The sequence below is a fragment of the Lagenorhynchus albirostris genome, chromosome 16 (assembly GCF_949774975.1).
Source record: "Lagenorhynchus albirostris chromosome 16, mLagAlb1.1, whole genome shotgun sequence".
NCBI lineage: Eukaryota > Metazoa > Chordata > Mammalia > Artiodactyla > Delphinidae > Lagenorhynchus > Lagenorhynchus albirostris.
The window spans coordinates 31032390-31050180 of NC_083110.1; the positions used below are offsets into that span (position 1 = coordinate 31032390).

Sequence of the window (17791 nt, forward strand, 5' to 3'; positions counted from 1 at the left end):
CACATTTTCTTTCTTCTCCAGTCCGTTCTCCTCCACACACACCTTCTGAGTATAACTTTGGCCTTTGTTATTCAGTGTGGTTCCCTAATGAACAGCCTCAGCATCACCTGCCCACTTGTTAGAAATGCAGAATGTGGGGCTCCACCCTAGACTCGGAAATTAGAATCAACACTTTAACAGAATCCCCTCTCCCCCATTAATTTATAAGAAATTAAAATTTGAGAAGCACTACCCTAGGAAAAAGGACAAAGCAAGTGAACCTCCTCCTGTCTGGTTGTCACCCCGTGCTGCCCTTGGGTACCAGTATTTCAGGCTCTAAGAAGGTGTTATGGCCAAGTTCAAACCCTCCAGCGACAGCTCATCTATTCCCACAGTATATCCAATTCAGCTAGGTTTCACGGTTCCGCAAAATAACCTGCTTAATATTTAGCAAAGTAGTCACACTAAAGTATGAATAGCTAATAATGCCTACAAACAGTGGGCTCTGATAGAATGTTACTGAGAGAACACAGTGATAGCAAGAAAGTTGTAAAGTCAGAGAAATCTGGGTTTGCATCTCAGCTCTCTCAATGATTAGCTGTGAGAGTCTCAGAAGCTTTAAAAACTCTCTGAACTTCCATTGCTGCCTCTGTAAAATAAGGACAATCCCTGCCTTACAAAGGGAGTAGACATACTGCAAAGCATCTTGCATACCTTGCCTGGCACATAGTAAGTGCTCCCTTCCTTTTGAATGAATGAGCCAGTAACATCAGAGAAAACTGAATTTCAAAATCATGTTGATGCAAATAAATATCTAGTTGGTGCTGCTCCGGCCAGTGTAGCCACACAGGGGACATTCTGGAGCAGGCAAGCATTTCTTGTGACATGGAAAATCGTATCAGCCAACCGCCACGAGCCTGGAAGTCACACACCACACCTCTCCTACCTGGTAACTTCTCCTACACTAACTTATACTTTGGAGTCCTCTGATTCAAAAGCTCTTCTCCCTTTCTCCTTGGAAAAACTGTTTAATCATCAAATAAAACGGCCAAAAGTATTAGTAGTGGTGGAAGTAATAAGTTTAAACGGCAATAAGCTCATTTTTAGCACTTAAAATATCATTTCAGCAATATCATCAATGGACAAGTTACAAACTAGAATTGTTTTTATTATTCAGTATAACTGGTAAAATCATGCTTTAACCTGATTTTTTTTTTTTTGCCACACCGTGCAGCCTGTGGGATCCCAGTTCCCCAACCAGGGATCAAATCCATGTCCCTGCATTGGAGGCACAGAGTCTTAACCACTGGACCTCCAGGGAAGTCCCTAGCCTGATTTTTACACTGTCGGTTTGATTACTGATTATACTTGAAGGAAATTAATTTGAAAAAATCTAAGTTAAAATACATGGAAATAATTTTTAAAGATAACCCTTAAATCAGACTGGGCATCTTATAAGTTTTTCAGAATTAATAATGCTTCATTAATTTGTTAAACAAAAGACCAAAAAAAGCACAAAACATGAATGGAAAAAAAGGTACAGTTAACTAAAATAAAACAACATTTCTGCCTAACAATAAACACCATAAACCAAGTTAAAAGGCAACCCATCAACTGAGAGATTTCCCAACACATACAACCAACAAAGAAAATCAATAAGAAAAAGACAAACAAATCAATAACAAATATAAGCAAACAATATGAACGAGCAACTCCCACAAGAGCAAACCCATTGTGCAATAAACATGAAAAGGTCTGTAACCTCATTAACATCAGGGAAAATGCAAATTAACAAAGAAGCTACCACATTACACTCGGTTATGCGCAAAAATGTTGAAGTGTGACATTACCAAGTACTGGAAAGGAAATGGCACAAAAGGAACCCCATATCCTGCCAGTAGGATTGTCTAGTAAACTCACATGACCGCTTTGGGAAGCAATTTCACCCTCATCCAGAAGCTCGAGAATGGGCACCGGCACCACACATGGGGGCCTCATCTCCCCTAGAGCAGCGTTTTCCAAAGTGTGATTGCTGAGCTGGAGCAGCACCACCCAGGAGCCTGGTAGAAACGCAAATTCTCCAGCCCCAGCCCAGACTTACTGCCTTACTGGGGGTGCATTCTAAAAAGCCCTCCAGGGACAGGGAGGGTGGGAGGGAGGGAGACGCAAGAGGGAATAGATATGGGAACATATGTATATATATAACTGATTCATTTTGTTGTAAAGCAGAAACTAACACACCATTGTAAAGCAATTATACTTCAATAAAGCTGTTAAAAATTTTTTTTAAAAAAAGATGATATGTAAGATTTTTAAAAATAAATAAATAAATAAAAAGCCCTCCAGAAGGTTCTGGTGCATGCTCGAGTTTCTCACACATTTCGTCCTTACCTGTTTCATCAGGACATTGTGTCAGAATACCAGGGACGTGGTCCTTGATACATTCTCTGGGAAGGTGGTCTGACAGACAGACCTTGGTTTACCAGGACAGCATGTCACTGAGAGTCAAAGGACAGTGTGCAGACAATCAGATTTCCTCAAAGGCACACAGCTGCACAAAGAGGTACATACAAAGACGTATGTATACAAATAAAGCATTTAAAATAGTCTAAACAGCTGCCTGTAGAAGAACAGGTACGACAGTACACTATACAGCAGTTAAAACAGACGAAGTAGATATTCATGAACCGGCAGGGATAAATCTTGAAAATATAACATGAATGAAAAAAAGCAAGCTGCAGAACGACACCTATAGGATGATACCATTTAACACTTAAAATCTCACCCCAAAATACTGATGCTATCTTCGAATAAATAAATTAGCATTTGTGTGAAAACATCAGGGGTGTATCTGGGAAGTACATCTACTGATCTCAAGGTAATGGTATCTGTGGGCAAGAAATGAGAGGAATGGGATGGAGGAGGACAAAAAGAACATCAACTGTAAGATTTTAGTCTTTTTTTGACTGTCAAATATATGATAAAAAGTTAGTATTTGTTAGATCTGGGTTGGGGTAAAAGATACTGCTTGCATTATTCTGTGTATTCTTGTGCATATTTGGGGTATTTCATAATAATTTAAAAAATTTAAAATAGCATTTCATTATACTTGTTAATACTAGAAAACTGCATTTCTGTACAAAAAGAAATGTTTCAAAGCCACAGCCTCAAGAGGTGTAGGGCCTTTAAAAACTGAATCTTTGTGACACCTAGTGGTAGTAGTAATAGTCACAATTAAAAACAAACTTGATTCAATGTATTAATACCTGATTTCTTGGTTTAATTAAATTTCACAAAAAATTTAATACTTGTTCTTTTTGTTTCTATTTTTGTTTTCAGTGGTCTGTACTTGAATATTTTTAATGGGTATGACACTTTAGAATAAGGTTATCATCTCATATTCATTAATAATATGGTTCAGCCACTGGTCCCCTGAAAAATGTGTCAATTACATCAGTTCTAGTGTCCCCCAAACAAGGGCGTCCCTGCCATCCCATTCTCTGGGTCAGTGACAGCAGCAGCAGCAGCTCTGAGCTTCTCTCTTATACCCTGCTACATACCCAGCTGCCAGGCATCCTTTCTGCCCCAGACCTACACCTCCTGCATGATCCCTCTAAGCCCTCAATTGCTCCACCATTACTCCAGGCCCCAGGCTCTTCCTACATCCTTCATATCCACACAATCAGCTTCCAAGTTGGCTTACAGAATGTGCCATGTCTACATGTCTACACTTGTTTGCTTTACATCCCCCACTAAACTGTGAGTGACTTGAGAGTAGGAACCACGTCTAGCACAGATGTTCCCCACGAGAACCTAGAACAGCTCCTAGCACATAGTAGGTACACAATACATGTTACTGATGAATTTCCACTACGACAACCCAGGTCCCGACCTTCATTACCTGAAGCCTAGACTAAGACAACAGCATCCTTAGCCAAAACCATCCTAAACACCACCAATTAAGCATCTTAAAACGTCTCTCTGCAAAAGAACACCACTTTCTCACACCCTGTTCCTAATAAAGTTTTTCAACGTACACTTCTCATTTCCGTTCTCTCTCTCAGCCTAGACTTCTTAGCTTGGACTTTAATATGCTTCATAATCTGATCCAGATCAACTTTTCTGAACTTCCCTCCTACTTCACCCCTGCACGGATCTGCTACTCCTCAGGCAGCCTGCAGGCATTCCTGCCTTCATTTCTCTGCTCAATTTCTCCTCCTACCCACCCACAATCAATTCTGAACCTTTCTTCTTTGTTTTTTATGTGTTTTGTATGTTTTGATCTCTCACTTCCATGAAGCTCTAAGTGACTTCTGTCCATGTAAAAAGTTCATAGCACTAACTACCAACTGGTCCTTTGCCACTTCCATCATGATTTACCTTCTCGCCCGTGCCCTTGCTCACCGTGCGGGGGAGAGCTTTGCAGTGGCACTGAGCACCTCTCACACCAGTCTGTGCACTCAGAGACCAGCTAAGAGGGGAGCCTCAGAGGGGAGCCAACCTAGAGAGACTTGTTGAAATGAGGTAAGTCAGGTAGAGTGGGGGGGAGGCCATTGACTGCAATTAGGATAAGCCCTTATCATCTTTAAGCTGGAGGAACCTGGCACATGATTCTGAATAATGTGTTAAACAAGCGGGTCTCTTATAATTTGATGAGGGACTGACGACAGTGACACTAAGGTGATGAGCTAAAAAACCTATCACCGGTGGCTTTGGAACATGAGAGAAAAGAGGAGAGAGTATCAGGCTCCTTGTATTGGACAAGAAGTATGAGAACCACAAGAGGGTTGAGGAAGGCTCCCACCTTATAAACTGGGCACCTGTACAGTAATGAAGCCGCCTGTGATACTGCAGAGGTGAGGAGGGGAGAGAGTGTCTAGGAAAATAAAGTCAACTATGTTTCAGACACAGCTGTTTCTGTAACATTCTTAGCACACACAAATACATTCAGTAGTTTAAATATTTCACACAGAACTGGGCAATGAGGCCAGCTCCAGCACATTAGCTGGACAGCTCAGAATAGTGACTTTCTGAAACTTCCTTTCTCTAATACATTCAAATCCAGGCTCCTATCAACAATCCCATGAACCCTCAGTAGAGCCTTCAGCATTAAGAAGGGCTCAGTGTTAGCCCCCTTCTCTCTCCTTCACCAACTTCACACCTGACCCCTTTCCACCCACTCACAAGCCCACTTCTATCTTGCCCCAATCCTGACAGTGTGTGTTTAGGCTGGACAATGGGCATTGGTCCTGCTCCTGATTTATAGTCAAGCTCCTTGGTAAACACTGACTCCTTGGCTGGGCCAAATCTTTGCAAAATACTCTACCACGAGCTGTGCTGTTTGCTCTCTCCTCTCCTACCTTGCCCCCCTGCCCCCATCTCCCTCCCACTATTGCTCTGTTCCTGGCCAGGAATTTGCTTTGAACAAGGCCACTCACCTCTTGCCCTAGAGCTGCCGTGCGGTCATCCAGCTGACAGTGGGCCTGGGACCAGACCCCACGGTCTTGTGACAGTCTACCAACCCTCAGCTCTAGGGCATCGGCATTAGCCACTGACTGCTCTACCTCTGAGTTTGTTACGGGCTACTGGAGAACATGATTTAAGAGCTCTGATGAGGTCTCTACTTACCTAGCCCAGTACCCAGCATGTAATAACATGGTAGTAGTAACAACTTCACTATGAGTGCCTACTAAATTCTAGTCACTGCTACAAAAGCTCTACATGAATTAAGTCATTTAATTCATTTAAGTTTAGGGCCCACAGAGCTGTCCAACAATTATTTTATTCATCCATTCCGCCAGCAGATGTTTTAAAATTCATTCTCACTCAAGTACCTGACCAACCTCTGCCCTTCTCTCCTTCTTTACCAAGAGGATCAGAGGTATATGTTGCAAATTCTGCAACGCACCACTGTCCCAAATTTCATCCCCTTCCCTCAAAATCTCTCTATATATTTCCCACCCCTGGATGAGAGAAAAGAGTAATTCCCAAAGTGCTTTCCTCCCTCTGTGACTTTGTTCCACACCCAGTTCTTCTGGAACCCTGCTCTAACCCTCCTGAACCACAGTTTTAGCCTCTCTCTCTCAACTCCCCAACATTCCTATTGCCAAAACCACAAACAAAACCTCATTTCTCCCCACAAAAAGAATTCCTTCTCAACTCTGCAAAATTCTCAAGCCACTTCCTCTTCATCACCAAATTTCTCCAAAGAATAGCTTTACAATCTTTCCCTTCTTTACCAAAATTCACGCCTTAACCACATGATCTGAATTTCACCTCCACAGCCTTAATGAAGACTGTAAAAAGTCCTCAAAAGCCATCACGAGTCTTCCTACACATCACTGCCGCGTCGCAAGCCCAGACCTTTGAGGCTGGCGCCCAGGCCTCCACGATCTGGCCCCTAACGGTCCCTCTAGCCCTCTCTTTGGCTAGTTTTCTTCACATCCCCATGGGTTTCACGTGTTCAAAACTTACCTCTCCTTTAAGGTTTTTTCCAAGGTTCTCCCTTTCATAAACCTTGCTCAAATCATACTCTCCTCTAAATCCTTAGCTCCTATTTGTAACAATTAATAGTTCTTCATGCACACTGCCTCAAATTATATGTGCACACAAGTTATGCTTTTCAACCGCACAAAAGCACTGTAAGGGCAAACGTCATGCCTTATTCTTATTTCCCACAGTAACTAGCAGGGACAGGACTGGGACAAGGCAAACGGAGTGCCTACGGCGCAAAATTTGAGGCAGTCACTCAGGTTCCTGTAATTACAGAGTCAGCACTTAAACTTTTACCACATTTGCCTCATCCTGGCCAAGCCCTGTAACTAGTGACGTCTCTTTGACACAGATTGAGAATAAATGAATCTAAACCAATGAATCAATAAGGTGATAGTGTAAGTACTTTGGGTGATGACTACCCATCTTTGTTGGGAATGAGATTGGAGATGATAGGCATATAGTGCAATCACAAGCAGTGAGACAGGAAAAGTCTGCTGAGGAGTCTCTAGGAATATAAATACTACCACCCAGGAAGACTCTCCCCACTTCTCACACAAGATGCTGTTGTGTCTGAATATAACACCTGGATTTATTTACTGCAGCCATGCAAGGAGCAACCCGAGGATGAAACCAATAGAAGAGAAAGACGGAGCCAAGAGGGGGCAGCTAGAGCCCTGATCTGTCATGTTTATGACCTGCCCATTCTCTGCACTTCTCCTAGGAGACATTAAGTCATTTGATCTATAAAGCCAGTTGAGTCTGGATTTTTTAGTTATTTCAGCCAAAATAAGACTAATACAGTATAATTTCCCAGAAGAGAATGGTGTGGCAGACGAGGAGGCCAGGCTATTTCTGCACCCTCCTCTCTTGCTCCTCCCAAGAGAAGGATGAGTTGGTCTGGGGTAAAGGTCCCGGGCTCAACCGGGCCTTTGAGCTCTTGCCCCTGAATGTCTCAGCAAGCAGAACCGACCACGGACCCTCCATGCTTCCATCTCCCCTCTGAGAAGCAGAGCAGACCGGGCTCTCCACCTGACACAGAGAGAACTGCAGCTCCCCGAATGCTTTTCCTGAGACTAGCCAGCAGCAATAAAATACTCAGTTTGGGCCCAGTGTCCAAAGTGCACTCTCTGTGGAAGTTTTAACGTTTGTAAAGTTGATTCTTTGACTCGCATTTGGCCCTTTATGCCTGGTTCCAAACAGGATAAGAGATATAAGTCATTAGGTACCTCCAGGACCCCCTAAGTTCTTCTCAGAAAATAATCACATTAAACTTCATGAAATTAGGAAAGTTGAGTATAGCAAAGGAATAGTTTTCCATGAGAAAAAGTCTATAGGGTTTGATCTTTGGCTTTAAGCCAGGATGGTCTAAAAGGGATAGGACTTACACGTGAAACAATTAAAACCAGGACAAATACATGAAACAATACTTGTCAAGACAGTGAACATAAGGCAACAAGGGACAATAACCCCTGGGAAATGAGAAACAATTAAAGTGTTCCCTACAACTGCGCCAATGTACTTCCTTGAGAGTGATGCCCAGCTACAGTGCCGGGAGGCGGAATGTATACAAAGCCCGGTGGTCTCCCCGACTTAAGGAGAAGGAGCTGAGGGCACAGAGGTACCTACAGAGGGTCCTCCTCGAGTCTTCAGCTGAGTGATAAATGCATGTGTATGAGGAAATGACACAAAGCTAAGGAAAGAACCCCCTGAAGTGATTAGAGGGCATTACCATGGCTCAAAGAGAGCCAGGAAAAATATCTCTTCCTGTCAATCACACATCAATAAAGTGGTTTTACTATATGAGAAAAGAATCTGAAAAAGAATGAATACATGTATATGTAAAACTGAATCATTTTGCTGTATACCTGAAACTAACACATTATAAATCAACTCTACTCCTATAAAATTAAATAAATAAAATTTTTAAAAAATAATAATTTCCATTGGAAAAATAAAGTGGTTTTAAAAATACAATAAAATAGGGCTTTCCTGGTGGCGCAGTGGTTAAGAATCTGCCTGCCAATGCAGCGGACAGGGGTTCAAGCCCTGGTCCGGGAAGATCCCGCATGCCACAGAGCAACTAACCCCGTGGGCCACAACTACTGAGCCTGCACTCTAGAGCCCGCGAGCCACAACTACTGAAGCTCACGTGCCACAACTACTGAAGCCTGCGTGCCTAGAACCCGTGCTCCGCAATAAGAGAAGCTACCTCAACGAGAAGACCGCACACCGCAAGGAAGAGTGGCCCCTGCTCACCGCTACTAGAGAAAGCCTGCGTGCAGCAACAAAGACCCAACTCAGCCAAAAATAAATAAATAAATTTATTTAAAAAATTAAAATACAATAAAATAATTTATCTTCCCACAGCCAAAGTGGAAATTCTCATAATTCACTCAGCATTGGATAGCATACACCCAGAGATGGTTGCCTTAACTGTAGGGCAAAATTAGCCCTAGACTGAATGCTCCCTTAGTCCCACCTAACAAAGCTTCTTAAAACTAAGATCAGGGCTTCCCTGGTGGCGCAGTGATTGAGAGTCCGCCTGCCGATGCAGGGGACACGGGTTCGTGCCCAGGTCCGGGAAGATCCCACATGCCGCGGAGGGGCTGGGCCCGTGAGCCATGGCCGCTGAGCCTGCGCGTCCGGAGCCTGTGCTCCGCAATGGGAGAGGCCACAACAGTTAGAGGCCCGCGTACCGCAAAAAAAAAAAAAAAAAAAAAAAAAAAACACTAAGATCAGAAAAGAAATCAAACTATTTCCAAGTAACTTAATTGCACCTAGGAACAAAACTCGAAAATATTTATTATAGGAATAAAAATACCCAACATTTAAGAAGATAAAATTCGTATCTAATCAAAAATTACCAGGCATAGAAAAAAGTAGAGAAAAACAAATGACCTATAATGAGAAAAAAACTCTGCCTCAGAAATAATACAATGACAGAATTAGTAACCAAAGACATTAAAGCAGTCATTCTAATTGTCTTCTATGTTTTAGAAGCTAGAGGAAAGAATGAACATATTAAGTAGAGGATGGATGACATTTTAAAAAAATAATAAATATAAATGTTAAATATACCAGACAAGATTAACAGCAGATTTGACATTGCAGAAAAAAATAAAGTTAAGTTTACTTGAAGATACATCAACAGAAACTTTCAAAAATGAAACACAGAGAGAAAAAAAATAAAAAGAAAGGAATTAAAGCATCAGTGAGAGCTCAGTTCACCCAATGGGGAGAAGACAGTGAAAAAATACTTGAAGAAATAATGATTACATTTTTTTTCAAATTTGATAAAAACCTATAAGCCAAGGAACTCAACAAACCTAAGGCATATAAAACATGAAGGAAACCACACCAAGCCACACTATAATCAAATTGTTCAAAACCAGTGATAAAGATATTAAAATCAGAGGAAACAGACATATTACATAGGAACAGTTAAGGATGATATTTCTTATCAAAAACAATGCAAATGAGAAGACAGCAAGGAATCATCTTTAAAATACTGAAAGAGAAAAAACTGTCAACCTACAATTCTATAAGCAGTGGAAAACTCCTTCAAAAACAAAGGTAAAAATCCAGAAAATATATTTATATACAAAATACAAAAACTACACAAAATTCAAAGACTTGTGTCTTATATCATTACATGATAGATGATTACAGATTTCATTTAATGTTAGCAAGAAATGTACCATTTGGCCTTATCTCACTAGGATGCAGAAGAATAAAAATAAATAATTAAAAAATGAAGGTAAAATAATGTCAGCAGAAATGGTAGAATAAGGAACTCCAAAAATCCTCTCCTCCATAAAAGCAATGATAGTAATGGTGCAAACTGTCAATATCGACTTTTCAGAACTCTTAAAATTAACCAAAGGCTTGCAACAGTCCAGGGAATATTTATTCAAGAAAAACAGCTGAATCTCAAGAACAGCATTAGCTTTGTGGCTATTTACTTTTCTCTATTCCCATTCCCTTACTCCCATATGTCTATGGTAGCCTTGAAAACCAACAGGGCTTTCATGTTGAAACCATGATGAAAATCAGTGACCTGCAAGCCAATAAAAAAGTCAGAATCAGGATGGAACTCTTCTAAAGCCCAATTCCCAGAAAACAGTCATTATTTGACTTGTCTGGAAGTTCCATGGAAACTCCCACTTGAAAAACTATATTTGACATGACTCAGAGTTCACCCATTGCAACCAGCCTTTTCCCCGGGGGTGTTGTCAACAAAAATCAGCATCAACTTTTTGTTTTTGTTTTTGTCTTTTTGCGGTACACGGGCCTCTCACTGTTGTGGCCTCTCCCGTTGCGGAGCACAGGCTCCAGACAAGCAGGCTCAGTGGCCATGGCTCACGGGCCCAGCCCCTCCGCGGTATGTGGGATCTTCCCGGACCGGGGCACGAACCCGTGTCCCCTGCATCGGCAGGTGGACTCTCAACCACTGCGCCACCAGGGAAGCCCAGCATCAACTTTTTAACATCATGTCTGCCTGAGACAGTGATAACAGCTGGGACAAAGAACAAGATGACCAAAAACTTAAGTGGAAAAGCTTGAGAATAAGATTCCATAAGGGGATTTCAAAATCTCTGGCATATTGCTAGGAATTGAGAAGGCCACACATACTTGCAGGGTTGTACACGTGCCTAAGGCTATGTGCACAGTTGAAAAAGACCGAAGAAGACCGTAGGCTCCATCTCTGGCTGAACTGGAGGCCTCAACACAATCAGAAAGTGAAGGTTAAAGCAGAGTTGTAAACTGTTGGGTTGGCCAAAAAGTTCATTTGGGTTTTTCTGTAACATCTTAGGGAAAACCCAAATGAACTTTTTGCTCAACCCAATACATGCCTAAGCATTGAATGTATGCCACCAACCAAGTCTGGAAGACTTATTGGTTCCAGACATCTAAGGAAATCTCTGTCAAATCACTGGCTGACCACTAAGCAATCCAAGCAGACTTCAATGACCACATATGATAAAACATGCAGACATTACAAAGTTCAGAAAAGGTACTAAACAAACAAATAGGAACAAGAAGAACAAATAGCAATAATAATAAATCCTGGGAAGGGGGACAGAATCTGTTTTCCAGGATTGCCAATATATATATTTTAAAATATCCAGTTTTCAGAAACTTACAAGGCATGCAAAGATACAAGAAAGTATGGCCCATATTCAGGAAAAGAAAGGACTATTAGAAATTGTCCCTGAGGTAATGTAAATTGATACAGCCACTATGGAAAACTTAAAAAACTGAAATAGAACTACCATATGACCCAGCAATCCCACTACTGGGCATATACCCAGAGAAAACAATAATTCAAAGAAAACACATGCATCTCAATGTTCATTGAAGCACTGTTTACAATAGCCAGGACATGGAAACAACCTAAATGTCCACCGACAGAGGAATGGATAAAGAAGATGTGGTACATATATACAATGGAATATGACTCAGCCATAAGAAGGAATGAAATTGGGTGATTTTGTAGAGACATGGATGGACCTAGAGAGTGTCATACAGAGTGAAGTAAGTCAGAAAGAGAAAAGCAAATATTGTAATAATAACGCATATATGTGGAATCTAGAAAAATGGTATAGGTGACCTTAGTTGCAAAGCAGAAATAGAGACACCAATGTAGAGAACAAATGTATGGATACCAAGAGGGAAAGGGGTGGGGTAGGAGGAATTGGGAGACTGGGATTGACACATATACATTATTGATACTATGTATAAAATGGACAACTGTTGGGAACATGCTGTATAGCACAAGGAACTCATCTAGTGCACTGTGGTAACCTAAATGGGAGGGAAGTCCAAAAGGGAGGGGATCTCTGTATGTGTATGGCCGATTCATTCTGTTGTGCAGTGGAGGCTAACACAACATTGTGAAGCAACCATACTCCAATAAAAATTAATTTAAAAAAAAGGAAGAAATTGTTCCCGAGGAAGGCCAAGCATGGGGCTTATTAGACAAAGACCTTAAATCAACTATTTTAAATATGTGCAAAGAGTTAAAATAAACCATTCATAAAACTAAAGAGAACAAATAGAAATTCCGGATTTGAAAAATACAATGACTAGAATGAAAAATTCAAGAGAGGAACTCAACAGCAGATTTGATCTGGCAGAAGAATAAATCAATGATTATGAAGATATGTCAATTGACATTATTCACTGAGACACAGAAAGAAAAAATATAGATAAAATAACAAAGCCTAAGAGGCAAATAGGCCACCATCAAGTATACCAACATGTGCATAATGGAGGTGCAGAAGGAAAGAGAGACAGAAGCTAAAAAAGTATTTGAGGAAATAATGGCCCCAAACTTCCCAAATTTTATGGAAAACATTAATCTACATATCCAAGAAGTTCAATGAACTCCAGGTAAGATAAATTCAAAGAGAGGCACACTGAGACAAATCACAGTCAATCTATCCAAAGACCAAGAGTGAATCCTGGGAGCAGCAACAGAGAAGCAACTCATCACATACAAGGGATCCTCAATAAGATTAACAGCTAATTCCTCATCAGAAACCTTGGAGGCTAGAAGGCAGTGGGGATGACATATTCAAAGTGCTGAAAGAAAACGCTGATAATCAATAATTCTATGTCCAGCAAAACCATCCTTCAGAAATGAATAAGAGGGAAGGGTAAGCTGGGACGAAGTGAGAGAGTGGCATGGACATATATACACTACCAAATGTAAAACAGATAGCTAGTGGGAAGCAGCCGCATAGCACAGGGAGATCAGCTCGGGGCTTTGTGACCACCTAGAGAGGTGGGATAGGGAGGGTGGGAGGGAGACACAGGAAGGAGGAGATATGGGGATATAGTATATGTATAGCTGATTCACTTTGTTATAAAGCAGAAACTAACACACCATTGTAAAGCAATTATACTTCAATAAAGATGTTAATAAATAAATAAATGTTAGGCAGACCAAAAAAAAAAAGAGAAATTAAGACATTCCCAGGTAAACAAAGCTGACAGAATTCATTGCTAGCAGACTTGCTCTGCAAGAAATGCTAAAGAGAATTCTTCAGGCAGAAATGAAAGGATACTAGACAGTTATTTGAATTCCGTGAAGAAATAAAGAACACTGATCAACATAATTATGTAGGTAAATATAAAAGACAATATAAATATATTTTTGTTTGTAACATTTTTTCTCCTATATTATTTAAAAGCAACAATTATAAATCTGTGTTAATGGGTATACAAATTATAAGATGTTATTTCTATGACAATAGTAGCACAAAAGAGGAGTGAGGGAACAGAGCTATCTAGCAGCAAAGTTTCTGTAAATAAATAAAATTAAGTAGGTATTATTTTAAAGCAGAGTGTTATATATTAACATATTTCTTGGAAAGAACAGTCTCTTCAATAAATGGTGCTGGGAAAATTGGATAGCCACATGCAAAAGAATGAAACTGGACCACTATCTTATACCACTCACAAAAATTAACTCAAAATTGATTAAAGAACATAAGACCTGAAGCCATAAAACTCCTAGAACAAGGTGGTAAGCTCCTTGACATCTGTCTTGGCGATTATTTTTCTAATTTGACACCAAAGCAAAGGCAACAAGAGCAAAAATAAACGAGTGGGACTACATCAAACTAAAAAGCTTCTGCACAGCAAAAGAAACCGTCAACAAAATGAAAAGGCAACCTACCAAATGGGAGAAAATATCTGAAAGTCATATATCTGATAAGAACTCACACAACTCAATGACAAAAAACAGTAATTAAAAAATGGGCAGGGGCTCCAAATAGACATTTTTTCAAAGAAGACATAGAGATGGCCAACATGACAAGGTGCTCAACATGACTGACCATCAGGGAATGCAAATAAAAACCACAATGAGGTATCACTTCACACCCATTAGAATGGCTTTTATCAAAAACACAAGAAATAACAAGTATGGGTGAGGATGTGGAGAAAAGTGGTCCTCAGTGCACTATTTTTGAGAATGTAAATTGGTGCAGCCGCTATGGAAAACAGTATGAGGTTCTTCAAAAAATAAAATAAAACTATATGATCCACTTTTGGGTATTTTTCAAAGAAAATGAAAACATAACTCAAGAAGATATACACACCCCATAAAGGATTATAAGGGAATACTATAAATAATTGTATATTAACTGTATGCCAATTAGATAACCTGGATGAAATGGACAGACTCCTAGAAAGACAAACTATAAAAACTGTCTCAAGAAGAAATAGAAATAGAAATCCTGGAAAAGGACAGGCCTAGATGGCTTCCTGGGTGAATTATACCAATTTTTAAAAATTCTACCAATTAAAGAATAATAAATAATAAATATCAATCCTTCATAAACTCTTTCAAAAACAAAAGAGACAGGAACACTTCCCAACCTATTCTATGAAACTAGTATTAACCTGATACCAAAGCCAGACAAAGACATCACAAAAAAACTACAGACCAGAATCTGTTTTGAATATGGATGCAAATATCCTCAACAAGTTACTAGTGAATTGACTCTAGAACCACATAAAAAAGATCATACCATGATAAGAACATTTAACAAATCATGAATACAGAGGAACTTTCTCAACTGGATAAAAAAAATGTATGAAATACCCCAGTAACATCATACTTAATGGTGAAAGATGGAAAGCTTTTTCCCTAAGATCAGGAACAAGACAAGGATTCCTGCTTTCAACACTTCTATTCAACATTATACTGAAAGTTCTGGCCAGGGCAATTAGAGGTGACAAGAAAGAGTAAAAAGGTTCCCAAATTGGAAGAAGTAAAATTATCTCTCTTTGCAAATCACATGATCTTGTGTTTAGAAAATTCTAAGGAATCACAAAAAGAAAAAACTACTAAAGTTAATAAATGAATTCAACAACAGACCAACAACAAAACCAGTTATATTTCAATACACAAGCAATGAAAAATGTAAAAGGGAAATTAAGAAAATGATTCCATTTATAATAGCATTAAAAAATAATTAGGGGGCTTCCCTGGTGGCGCAGTGGTTGAGAATCTGCCTGCCAGTGCGGGGGACACGGGTTCGAGCCCTGGTCTGGGAAGATCCCACATGCTGCGGAGCAGCTGGGCCCGTGAGCCATGGCTGCTGAGCCCGCGCGTCTAGAGAGGCCGCGATAGTGAGAGGCCCGCACACCGTGATGAAGAGTGGCCCCCGCTTGCCGTATCTGGAGAAAGCCCTCGCACAGAAACGAAGACCCAAAACAGCCAAAAATAAATAAATTAATTAATTAAAAAATAATAATAATAATTAGGAATAAATTTAACTAAGGAGGGGCAAGACTTGTATACTGAAAACTACAAAACATTGTTGACAGAAATGAAGAAAACTTAAACAGAAAAACATTTCACATTCATGAATTAGAAGACTTAACATTGTTAAGATGGCAATACACCCCAAACCTAAGGAGTCAGTGAAATCCCCATCAAAATCCCAATGTCCTCTCTTGCAGAAGTGAAAAAGCCAATCCTAAAATTCATATGTAATTGCAAGGGGGCCTAACAGCCAAAACAATGTTGAAAAAGAATAAAGTTGGAGGAAGCACATTTCCCAATTTCAAAACTTACAAAAATTACACAGCTACAGTAGTCAAAAGAGGGTAGTACTGGCATAAAAATAGTAATATAGATCAATTGAATGGAACGGACATTCCAGAGGTAAACCCATACATTATGGTGAACTGATTTCAACAGAGTGCCAAGACCATTCAATGGAGAAAGAACAAACAGTCTCTTCAACAAAAGATGCTGGGATAACTGAATAGGCAAATGCAAAAGAAGAAAGTCAGACCCTTACCTCATATCATATATAAAAATTAACTCAAAACAGATCAAAGACCCAAATAAAAGCTAAAATTAAAAGAAACTATAGAAGTAAATCTTTATGGCCTTGGATTTGGCAATGACTTCTTACATATGACACCAAAAGCACAAGTAACAAAAGAAAAACATAGATGAACTGGACTTCGTGAAAATGAAAATCATTTGGGCATCAAAGGACACTATCAAGAGAGTGAAATGACAAATCACAGAATGGGAGAAAATATTTGCAAATCATATAAATGGTAAGGGTCTAGAATCCAGAATATATATTAAAAAAACCCAAAACCTTAAAACTCAACAACAAAAAGACAAACAACCAAATTTAAAAATAGGCAAAGGACCTGAATGAACATTTCTCCAAAGATGTACATATGACCAACAAGCACATGTAAACATGCTTAAAGTCGTTAGTCATTAGGGAAATGTAAACCAAACCACAATGACATACTACTTCACACCCATTAGGATGGCCACAAAAAAAGAAAAAGAAATAGAAAGGACTTCCCTGGTGGTGCAATGGTTAAGAATCCGCCTGCCAGTGCAGGGGACATGGGTTCAATCCCCCGTCCGGGAAGATCCCACATGCCATGAAGCAACTAAGCCCGTGTGCCACAACTACTGAGCCTGCACTCTAGAGCCCATGCGCCACAACTACTGAGCCCACGCGCCACAACTACTGAAGCCCACGCACCCTAGAGCCCATGCACTGCAACTACTGAGCCCACACACCTCAACTACTGAAGCCTGCGCGCCACAACTACTGAGCCTGCATGCTGCAACTACTGAAGCCTGCATGCCTAGAGCTCCTGCTCCATGACAAGAAGCCACCACAATGAGAAGCCCACGCACCGCAACGAAGAGTAGCCGCAACTAGAGAAAGCCCGTGCGCAGCAGTGAAGACCCAACGCAGCCAAAAAAAGAAAAAAAAAAGAAAATGGAAAACACCAAGTGTGGGTGGGGGTGATACATTGTTGGTACGAATGTAAAATGGTGAGCTACTGTGGAAAACAGTTTGGCGGTTCCTCAAAAACTTCAACATAGAATTTACTGTATGACTCACTCCCAGGTATATACTCAAAAGAACTGAAAACATATGTCCACATAAAAGTTTGTGTACACATGTTCACAGCAGCATTATTCACAACAGCCAAAAGGTAGAAACCACCCAAGTGTCCATGAATTGATGAATGGATAAGTGTGGTGTATCAATACAATAAATGATTATTCAGCAACAAAAAAAGTACTGATACATGCTACAACTTAGATGAACTTTGAAATCATTATGGAAGTGACAGAACCCAGGCCATATATTATGATTCCATTTATTTGAAATTTCCAGAACAGGTAAATTCATAGACAGAAATCTGATTAGTGGTTGCCAGGGGCTGGGAGGAGGGGGAAATGGGGAGTAACTGCTTAATGTGTGTGGAGTCTGCATCTGGGATGATAAAGAAGTCCTGGAACTAGATA

General features: G+C 40.2%; 1 protein-coding gene across 4 annotated transcripts in view; it reads right to left on the reverse strand.

Annotated features, from left to right (window-relative positions):
* The window catches only part of LOC132507446 (S-adenosylmethionine synthase), an 81159-nt gene that overhangs the window by 34199 nt on the left and 29169 nt on the right, over positions 1-17791 (reverse strand). For 2 of the 4 annotated variants that reach the window (XR_009536196.1, XM_060126859.1), the window contains one exon: positions 10437-10531. The exons of the other annotated variants lie outside the window; for them this stretch is intronic. Coding sequence is in view for 1 of the 2 variants with exons in the window: in XM_060126859.1 (XP_059982842.1) it covers positions 10524-10531 (8 nt within the window). In the remaining variant the exon portion in view is untranslated. Of the gene's footprint in view, positions 1-10436; positions 10532-17791 lie in introns of those variants that run through there. 4 annotated transcript variants of the gene reach the window in all.